The sequence below is a fragment of the Diorhabda carinulata genome, chromosome 4 (assembly GCF_026250575.1).
Source record: "Diorhabda carinulata isolate Delta chromosome 4, icDioCari1.1, whole genome shotgun sequence".
NCBI classification, from domain to species: domain Eukaryota; kingdom Metazoa; phylum Arthropoda; class Insecta; order Coleoptera; family Chrysomelidae; genus Diorhabda; species Diorhabda carinulata.
In genome coordinates this window covers 3,108,520-3,119,203 of record NC_079463.1, presented here as the reverse complement: position 1 = coordinate 3,119,203, position 10,684 = coordinate 3,108,520, and the positions used below count along the sequence as shown (strand labels likewise).

General features: G+C 30.4%; 1 protein-coding gene across 2 annotated transcripts; it reads left to right on the top strand.

Annotated features, from left to right (window-relative positions):
• Positions 1-216: 216 nt before the first annotated feature.
• On the top strand, positions 217-10,465 carry LOC130893325 (double-strand-break repair protein rad21 homolog). 2 transcript variants are annotated; one of them, XM_057799332.1, is made up of 14 exons: positions 217-391; positions 498-907; positions 1,019-1,202; positions 1,417-1,555; positions 1,611-1,773; positions 2,324-2,520; positions 4,833-5,053; positions 5,122-5,292; positions 5,352-5,754; positions 5,913-6,040; positions 6,122-6,319; positions 6,437-6,541; positions 6,796-6,951; positions 7,018-10,465. In XM_057799332.1, the coding sequence occupies exons 2-14, from the start codon at positions 534-536 to the stop codon at positions 7,141-7,143; spliced, it is 2,565 nt and encodes an 854-aa protein (XP_057655315.1). In that variant the 5' UTR covers positions 217-391; positions 498-533; the 3' UTR covers positions 7,144-10,465. The 2 variants fall into 2 exon arrangements, with proteins under 2 accessions (XP_057655315.1, XP_057655314.1); XM_057799331.1 differs by having other exon boundaries at positions 4,818-5,053.
• The last annotated feature ends 219 nt before the right edge of the window (positions 10,466-10,684 follow it).

Here is a 10,684-nt window from a genome sequence, read left to right as displayed (position 1 = left end):
AGAAAATTATTTTATAATTACAATAAAGTAGCATAATTAATAAATGGTACGTCATATTAATATTCCTATATAAGCTGTGTAGTAATATTTTCTATGCAAATTTATTATTTGAAATTGAATACATATTAGTGAAAAATAACATAAAAATAGTATGACGGTTGAATACCTGAAATTACATTAATGAACCGTTATGACTAAGTCTTTTCATCGTATGGCAACATTGTTCAGGCGGTTAGTTGAATCGGTCGCCATTTTGATGTAGAGAACTGTTGTTTACTGTTCATGTACAAATATAGAATAATTCCTTCGGGAATGGAAATTATCGCTCAAAAATATTTGGAAATAGATTTATGTATACCTCATATTACTTAATTTATAAAATAATTCATAGGTAAGTTGAGAAGTTAATGTTTTTATAATGTGTGTCTTCGGCGCCAACGCGATGTTTGGCAAAACAAGCTGTCAGTGATTACAACATTTTTATAATTATTTTTCAGGTTTTTTGTTCATATAGGAATTAAGTAACTATCAAAATGTTTTACGCACATTTTGTGCTCGCTAAAAAGGGTCCGTTAGCCAGAATTTGGTTAGCGGCCCATTGGGATAAAAAACTTACCAAAGCCCATGTATTCGAAACCAACATTGAAAAATCTGTGGATGGAATTTTACAGCCAAAAGTAAAAATGGCTCTTAGAACATCGGGGCATCTTTTATTAGGAGTAGTGCGAATTTATTCTAGGAAAGCTAAATATCTTTTGGCAGACTGTAATGAGGCCTTTGTTAAAATCAAACTCGCCTTTAGGCCTGGAATGGTAGACTTACCTGAAGAACATAGAGAAGCTGCCGTTAATGCTATCACTTTACCTGAAGTTTTCCACGATTTTGATACTACCATGCCAGAGTTGAAGTAAGTATGTCAATACATAGGTATTACATTATATTTTTATTATAACTACCATTACTAAGAATTTGTGGCATATGAATTTGCCTTATTGGTAGCTAATTGAAACTATTTCAGTGATGTTGACATAGAAGCACAGTTTAGTCTCAATCAATCAAGAGCCGAAGAAATAACAATGCGTGAAGATTATGGGAGTATAACATTGGTTAATCATGATGATGGTTTCGGTGATATGGGTTTTGACACAGATGGTCCGGATCTAATGAGACATGCATCAGGTTTAACTCCATCAATAGATCAGGTTCGTATATTTTATACTTAAATTATGTGAAACACTTACTTACATTTAATTCTATTATTTGTTTCCTGTTTAGCCAGTCTTCATTCCTCTTTTTTTCTAGGTTTTTTTGTTTCAGTTTCTCATATCACTTAAACTGTTCTGTCCTCCTTCATTTCCACTTTGTATCCAAATCATAAATAAAGATACAATTGAAATAAAAACTAATTATTTTCAGAGTAATCTACTATTTAGTGAACCAGTGTTGGATCAAGTGGGATTAGAAAAAGAACCAGAACCAATTCCATCAACATCTGGTACTCAACCAGATACTCCCATGGAAATTGACACTGGTGTTAGAGATGATAGTTTTGGAGGTAACAGAAATCATTCAAAACTAGTTATAGTCTATTGAATATTATTTATTTTTAGCTGGTGGTTTGTTTGAAGGCGGTTTGTTTGATGATGCACCCATGGGAGAAGTTCCTGCCGTAGATGCCACTATACCTGAACCGACTTCTCAAGAAATACCTGAACCTCCAAGTGATGATGAATTGGATAATTTCGGTGGACCTCCATCTGCGGGCGCTCCAAGGTGAATAATGATTATGAAAAAATTCGTGTTGATAGTACATTATCACCGTCACCTCGTTTTTTAGCTCTAGATAATTGAGAAATGGTCAGATTTTGATAATTTTTTTTGATTTACTAAAAAAATTACAGGAATGAAAAATATATTAACTTCAATTCATATATAATTGTTTATAAGTTATTGTGAATAGGTTATAAAAACAAAAAAGAGAATTTTTATTCGCCAAACTCTATATTTTATTAACGTAATACACAGAGCTTGCTTTACGGTCTATGTCAGGGGATGAATTGTATACATCAATGTTCAATGGTTTTTTTCTGAAAAAATATTAGAAAAATATATATCACATAGACTGTATGTATTTTCGCTATAACGTCAGTTACAGGATTATAAAAAGTGATTTGCTTTAAAACTATTGATACAATGTTTGATGAAAGTCCTCTTTGACTCTCCCATATTCTTTAGCAAACTTTAGCGATAAATACCTGTTGCGTTTTTATTTAAAGTATTCCAAGTTTCTATCTATTGATTAGAGATAATGTATCAATTTTAGTTCTAATGGATCTCGTCCACCAACGCCGTTACAACTTCCTCCAACTGCCCCTACGCCTACTCCTTCTATTCATCCTGAAACCCAAGTCGAAGAACCTCCCCACGAAGAAGAACCAGTTTCTGCACCTAACAAAAAAGTTGTAACAAATGAAGAAGAAAGTTTTGCTCTGGCTCCAGTAGACGCGAGTCAGTTAAAAGGTAGGAGTCAATTTTATTTCTAAGAATTTCTTACAATGTACAGTTGTATTAATAAAAGTATGGTATAACATATTAAGCTTCGCTATAACAGCATTTGTTAATTTATTAACAAAGCTTTTGCAGTAGAAATTGATGTAGTTGTTGATTAACCATCTATTAAGCTATGTTTTCAAAACTGTACAGAACAATTGCAGTTTGAGTCAAATATTTCTCATAAATAATAAAACTTCTATCAGTAACCAATTACATTTACATTTGTTAATTCGAACAGTCATACCATATGTTGTTGTACAACTGTATAATGGATTATTGAATCTTGGTGGATCTTTATTTGTTTTATGTTTAAAAAATATATAAAAAAGTTGATCCATATTATCGGCAACATGGAAATTTTATACAGTATTGGAAAATATTCTGGGAGACAATAATATCTATGTAAAATTTTTAATCAACTCAATTACAATCTATCAGTGTAAATTTCAATACAACACTATGTTAAATTATAATACATAACAAGAAATACATCATTTCAATCTTCCAAGCTCCCTACTTTTTTTGTAAATCTATTGATGAGCTAGAGCTTGTTCGTTAATCTACCTTGCTAACATTTTGACCTATTGATCTTTTGTGTGCCCCGGACTGTTCACCAGTCAGATAGCAACGACTTTGCAAAGTATCTTGAGGCTATGCGGCTTACCTCTTCTAGCTTGAATATAAATCTATTAGTATTACAATCAATCAGTGTCAAAACAAGACCAGGAAAGGTGTACATTGAATATAATGATATTATTTGTGTAAAGAAATGTTGCTTCAAAAATTGAAACAAATATTTGAATGAAATGTTTGTTTAGAGAACAGTGTAAAAAATTAGTTCATTGAGGTCATAAATAATGAGAAAAATAGGGTCCTTTCTTGTACTATTAAATATTTTTTTCAATTGAAGATCTAAATATTTTTAAAAATCCACCATTTTTCAATTCTAACAAACACTGAACCATAAATGAATTAATTTAAGGATAATTTCACTGGAAATTAATGTTTTACAAATTGTTTCTGAGACAATATGTTTGGTATAGATCTATAAAATTTAATGTAATCAAAAAAATACTTCGAATAAGTTGGAATTTCTAGAATTATTGGTGATATTGATATTGATCACTACATGACACGCATCTCCGAAATCAAATTATTGTTCTTGAAAACTTGTAGAATGAACTGAAGATGATAACTTGGTTTTTGAAACACACATCAAACAGTGAATCAATAATATGAAATTCTTTTTTAATTTATGTAAGTAACCGTTTCAAACTAAAATGTAAATGCATAACAATCAAGTATTTGAATAGTGTCATTGAAAGAATTGATTAGATCAAAAATATATCTCTAGAAACAGACTGTAACATTTATTTTGTATTTTTGAGGTGGTAATACCCATTTGGTTCAGTGTTTGTTAATTATTAAAATTATATAAAGAAAAGTTTATCAATTTTGAGTTGAAAATAACATTAACATTGCATGTATAGGTAGATTGTTTTACTTTAATTTTTTTACTGTAGATTTATTAACTGATAACATTTATTCTGTTTTTTGTGTTAATATGTCTGTGCAAACAACATACCACTTTCAAAATTGAGAAATTTTTATTTTTTTTTTGTTTTATTTTTACTCAAATAATTACAGATTTCCATTTTTCTAATAAATTTCCTGTAGAAAAATCTAAATCTGTAACTATTGGTATTTCATGTTATAATCTTGGTATTATAAAAAGTTAATTTCAAAAATTCATATTTTTGCACTGTATTTTGAAAATTATACAATCGTTGAAAACAATTTGCGTAAATTGAAAAAATGTTAAAAATATTTTTAAAATCTTAGATATAGGAGATTTTACATCTACAAACTATTATTTGCTCCTCATTTATTCTATATTTTGATTTAAAAAATAATTTTATTTCTAATGGATCTCATATACTTTTATGTTAATGTTCATTATATTAAAATTTGTTGTTTCAAATTTTGTCATTTTTGAAACTTATTTTTAATGTAAGGTTTTTTTTCATTCATTTGTATTGGTACTATTTATGTGTAAAACCCAGGCGGAACGTTGCAAATCTTTCAAAAACTTAAGCTATTATTAAAAAAATATTTTTACATTTCTTCAATTTCATTGATACATTTACTGACTTATAGTTTTTTATAAATCAACAATTTCATATCACCAAGATTGTACTTTTTATATTTTAAGTTTTTAAAGCTGTTTATGAGAATGTTGTTGATAAATTTAACATAAAAAACAGATGAATTCTACCTAGGTCTAACAAAGACCAGGAAGAAAAGGAAGCTTATCGTCGATGAAGTAAAGAATATTTCTGGAGAAGAAATGAAAAATCAGCTTAGTGATACTAGCGATATTGTGACAACATTGGATTTGGCCCCTCCAACTAAGAGACTTATGCACTGGAAAGAAACTGGTGGTGTAGAAAAATTATTTGCTTTACCGGCGAGACTTATTCCAGCCAGAATATTATTTAAGGTGAGCTGTGGTAGCCTTATCAAAATATAAATAAAAAATATATTCTGAAACAAATTTTATGGTTTTAGAATTATCAACGGCATTTGTCTCTTCGAGCCATTGGAACAGAAGATTTTAGTGTATTGGGAGATGCCGATTCATTAGCATTAGACCAAGCTAGAGACCAAGAAGAATCCCTTCCTGTTGAACCTGTTACTCCAGCAAGAAGGGGTAGAAAACGGAAAATTGTTGAGGAACCTGTAAGTTTTTTCTCTTATACCACTCAATTTCTTTAAATTAGACTATATTTAAATTTTAGAGTCAAACACCCATGCACGTACAAGAAGAAATGCAACCCCAACCATTACTTTCTGCCGAAGATTCAATGTCTGCTATGCTGCCACAAACACCATATCCTTTAGCACCTACCCCATTACCTCCTCAAATGACATACCCTACGGCGCAAACTCCCATTCCTCCATCTCCTTATCCTATGGCACCAACTCCCGTTCCTCCTCACACACCTTATCCGACTTCAAATACTCCAATTCCTCCCCTAACTCCATACCCTATGGTACACACACCTGGTCCACCGTTGACACCTTTTTCTTCAGCGCCTACCCCTATGCAGCCTCAAACGCCTTATATGTCTCAACCTATGACACCAATGATGTCTGGTCAAGATGTTGGACAAGAACTAATACAACCACAGACATCACAAGGTACTATAACTTCATTTAGCTTAGGTCAGTCGATGAAAATCTGTGACATTTTCACTTCTTGTGGAAATTTTTACATAAAATATTTCTTTTATTGAAGATATTATAAACAAAACTCTTATCGATGGTATAAATTTTAATTAACCCTATTTTGTAATAAGGTATGTTACCTGCGAATATGTTGGCACCTTCAACGCCGGGTTTATTGTATTCCCAAACACCCGGATATCCAGAACCTCCCACACCTTTGCAACATATCGAAGAAATGCCTCAGTTGGCTGCAGATCAGGTAAAAATGGGATTTTTAGATTTAATTTAAATAAATAAGCAACAAAAGTGCCGTAAAACTAATTAGAATGGTTTCTTAAAGGTCCATTCAATATTACAAGAACAAGAAGCTTTGAATGCTGTGCCTGAAATAGCACCAGTATCTACTAGTGAAGATCTACTCAGAGAACATATGGCCACACCTTTAGCATCCCAGGATATTAGTGGTAGTTTACCTTTGGAACCCTTAGAGAATTTGCAAAGGGATCTTCCTGCTATGGAAAATATGGGTTATGATCAGGTGATATGTAATTTAGTTATTCACAATGAAAAGTATAAAAAAAAAAACAGAATTCAGTTATTTTAATTGAAATTTTATATTCAAATAATAAAAAAATATTTTTTCAAATACTCATAGAGTCAAATGGCAAACATGGGTTACGACGAACATGCGGCAGCTGGAAGTATGTCTGAAAGGGTACCATCACCATGGGCAGGAGATTATGATTACGATACTGGTCCTGTAAGTATTTTAATCAGTTTTTGCCAGAAAAAATAAAGTCAGAATACAGGAAATTATGTAAATAAAACAATTCACTGAGTGTATTTCATTGAAGTAGTATTACTAAATTAAGTACTTGAAATTGTTATTTGAGCGAGTTTGGTTCACCTAAAACTGTCGTCAATTCATATATCAAACTTTCGTTTATATTCTTTGTTAAAATTGTAATTAAAAATTCAGGTTGGTTTATTTATACAAGACATATATCTTTGTAGCCTGAAGAACAACAAGTTGATGAAACGGATGAACAGTTTGCGGAGAGAGTATTGAATAAACGAGCATATCAAATGTTCCAAATTGTTAAACACAAGTTTAAACAGGCGGACAGAATGAATTTCGAGGAATTAAGTCACAGAAATAATAAAAAAATGGTAAGTAAATATGTTTTTTTTTATATATATATACGAATATAATTTCATGGTAATATTATTATTTAGGCTGCGCAAAAGTTCTACAGTTTACTGGTCCTTAAAAAAGTCCACGTGTTGGAACTCGAACAGGAAGAGGCGTACGGCACAATTACTATTCTAAGGGGCCCGAAATTCGACAACCCCGCAGTGTAAAAAGAAAAGAATTCGCATTTTTCTAAATTATCGATGGGAATTCCTCGTAAATTATTTATTTAATATTGCATACATCTGCAATGAAAGTACAAAATATATAACATTAAGTCTGCCGTTTGGCCCAAAATTGTGGCGAATATTTATTGGGTATTTCAATTTTTGTTAAATATATTTCTATCATTATTGATCCTTATAATTTGAATCGTATAATACATAGGTGGGGAACCTTTGCACCATTAGAGGCCACATTTAAATTAAGCAGTAATAAGAGAGGCCTTATAAGCTGATTTGCCTATGAAAGTGACTTTTGTGCAATCATTATACTTTTGTATTTATCCATTTATTGCATTATATAGAATCAATAAAATATAATATTACAATAATATAAAAAATAGCAAAATTACAATATAAAATATTTTTTTAATATCTAAGTTGCTACTAACGCATCCTCTAAATGTACATCTGTGATTTGCATTTTTGCACTTGTTTTAATTTTTTTCATGAGAGAAAATGTCTTACAACAGTAAGTATTTCCAAAGTAAACATGTTTTCGTAGGTATATTCAACAGCATTTTTCCAGATTTCTAAGGGATCTTTTTTAGCATTAAAAAGGGAAGTCAAGTAACTCCATTTTTAGTTCCGCAAGGAGCCTCGAATAAATCTACTTAATATGGTTGAAATGCCAGTTTCATGGCAGGAATGTGCTCGCCAAAATCAGAAAATCTATTTGTATACTCTTCTATTAAAGAATCCAAGACACCTACATATTCATCGAATATTTTATTTTCACAGTTCTGCTAATTTAACATTTGAACAGTTTACTGCAGGTTGCTACAGATCGCCAACTACGGACAAGCGCTGAGGGACCAGAGTTTCGTTAACGCGTATTACCATTTTGTACTGGGTGCTGTTTTAACTTTTGAAACATACATACAATAATTAACATTAAAACTATATTTTATGAAGGCCGCACAAAATCTCACGGAGGCCGCAGGTTCCCCACCTCTGTTATATTATATCACTAATAGTACATATTCTTTAGTGCTGATTAGTGGTGATTTCTTTTTTAAATATATTTGCCATTATTATTTTCCAAACTTTTGAAAATATGATATAGTACTTTCAATTTATCTACTTTATACATTTTTAGAAATATTCTTTATAATATATAATAAATAAAAATTGTATATACACTTTATTTTTTCAAATATAGGGAACAAGTGTCTACCAAAGTTCTGCATGTTTTATGTGAAACTAATGCGTTACACAAAATTTATTATATATATATATGTACTTTTTATTAAAAAAATAATTATGTAACGTATTAGTTAGATTTTATGCTCACATAAGGTAGTTTTAATTTTTTTTTTCATTTTCTTTTTTATTAAAAAAACATGAGCTGTATATTTAATATTGTTAACCGAAAGTATTCCAAAAGTGTGGTTTATAAAGTATACATAGAGTGAGTCATAATTTTTAATTGATTGGTAACGCCTTTGGTAACTTGTACTTGATATGTCCTTTGACGTCTGCAAAGGTGTTTTATTTGATGTACTTCGGTAATTGATAAACAATTCATGAAATGTGAACACAGAATTGTCTTTTTTACAATTTTGATAAATCTATCATCCATTTTATTGGCTCTTGGCCAGTAAGGTTAGTTTCGACCCGTTGTCAGACTTCATCATTGGAAACTCTTTAGGTTTCTATTGGATATACTTGAAGGATTCTATGATTCGTCCGTAGCTTTTTGTTTTAGGAATCGAATCTTATAAAAAAACAAAGAATTCAAAATCAGAGTTATTTCTGATGATTTCTGAGAAAAATAAAACAATTATAGTGATAGTAAATTGAAGAATTTGTAGTCTCATATTGACTATTCAATTTTTACTGATTTTCAATGTGAATGGATTTCTCATATGACTTGACATGATCTTCTGGTATCCTTACGCCTTCTACGGCCTGTTTTGTTCCATTGAGTAACAATGCTAATGCCTCAACGGGGATTAGTTAGTGATTTGCGTCAGTAATTGGTTTTTCAAATGATTAGCTCCGTGTCTAGAATGCCTAAGTTGTTTAAGTACACACTAATTTTTCCTCAGAATGTGTACTGGGCGTTCCAACTTTGAATATCTATTACAGGGTATTTTGAAAATAGAATTTTCAATCAATTCGTGTTTTTTTATAATAAAGTTACGTAATGTTATGTTGAGTCATTGATGTTTACAAACCGCACTTGTTGGAAAAAAGAGGTGAAAAATATATGTAAATGTTTATTTTTGTACATAAATTTAAAACTGTCTATTAGACCTTTCTTCTGTCGATATCTAGTATTTTTTAATTAATAAATCGTTCGCTCTTTTGACACATTTGATTGTCGAGAAGTAATTCAATTTTTCAAATTTGTTACCTTTAAAAACTACTTATCGTTTCAATACCGGCAAGAAACGAATATAAATTACCAATCTTGAGTTAATTGATTTAATCTACAAGATTGTTATTTATATTTAAAAAAATATTGAAATTAAATTCCGTTGATTATTTGGAAAAAGCCACGTAAATTGGCCGTATATCAAGCTGAGCGGGCCATTTTAGAATGCGCCTTCCAGAACTGGCTCATAATTTGTTACTTGATTATTGATTGTGTTGCTCCAGAGATTACTACTTAGGGTAGCCAAGTGCAAGAGCTCGGTAATGGAGGTAGCTGGCTACTCCCCGGTCAGTTATCCCATGTTGTTTTACTTTTTTATTTTTAACTGTTTTTGCTTCCCGATTAATTCAATGAGTTGCATAATCTCCAGATCTTGTCGTATTCGACATTTGTTAACGTGAGGTGTGGTTTTTCTGTAATGTCGTATTTTATCAAAACTAATTTAAAATCAATATTTTTTGTTACTAAATTCAATAATTTTAAATATGTAGATGTATAATTGTGCATGTACAAATTGAGGAACGGTTTTTTTTTGATAACAACAAAAATTTGAATCACTTTGTATATAATTGTGTCTGTTGTTTTAGATCAAGACTAACAGAAAAATATATGGAGTTCGATTGACCATATATATTTTTTTGTTAAACTTTTTACCACTTGATAATTTTTGTACATTTATTCTTTTTTCTTTTTCTCTAATTTAGATTACAAAAAGATTTAATATGGAGGTAATATTTAAATATTGTTACTACATTAATAAACTTTATAGCTATTCTAACTTGTCGAAAGTGTTTTTTTCGCAAGTCAAGTCTGTATTTTGAAACAGATGCTAGTTTGTCATTTTTTTAATTGAACTTGTTTGTAAAAAATAATAAAACATCGCAGCAATAACGTCTATAAATTTTACTACATTCTCCCTATTTGTTGAAGACTTGAAATATATACAGTGATAACAAAAGTCATCACCTATAAGAAAAATCATACAAACTGTTACCGAAATTATTATTCAGAGAAGGAATTAACAAAAAAAAAAGATTTTTTTTAATTACCAAACCTGAATCATGTCTCAGGACGAAATACCAAAAAAGTTGAGCTTTGAATTTCAGATGC

Excerpts from the sequence above, each read along its gene's own strand:
- LOC130893325 (XM_057799331.1), top strand. The coding sequence starts at position 534 with ATGTTTTACGCACATTTTGTGCTCGCTAAAAAGGGTCCGTTAGCCAGA. Across the intron at positions 1,774-2,323 it reads CCATCTGCGGGCGCTCCAAG|TTCTAATGGATCTCGTCCAC; the intron begins GTGAATAATGAT and ends TATCAATTTTAG. Across the intron at positions 5,293-5,351 it reads GGAAAATTGTTGAGGAACCT|AGTCAAACACCCATGCACGT; the intron begins GTAAGTTTTTTC and ends TTTAAATTTTAG.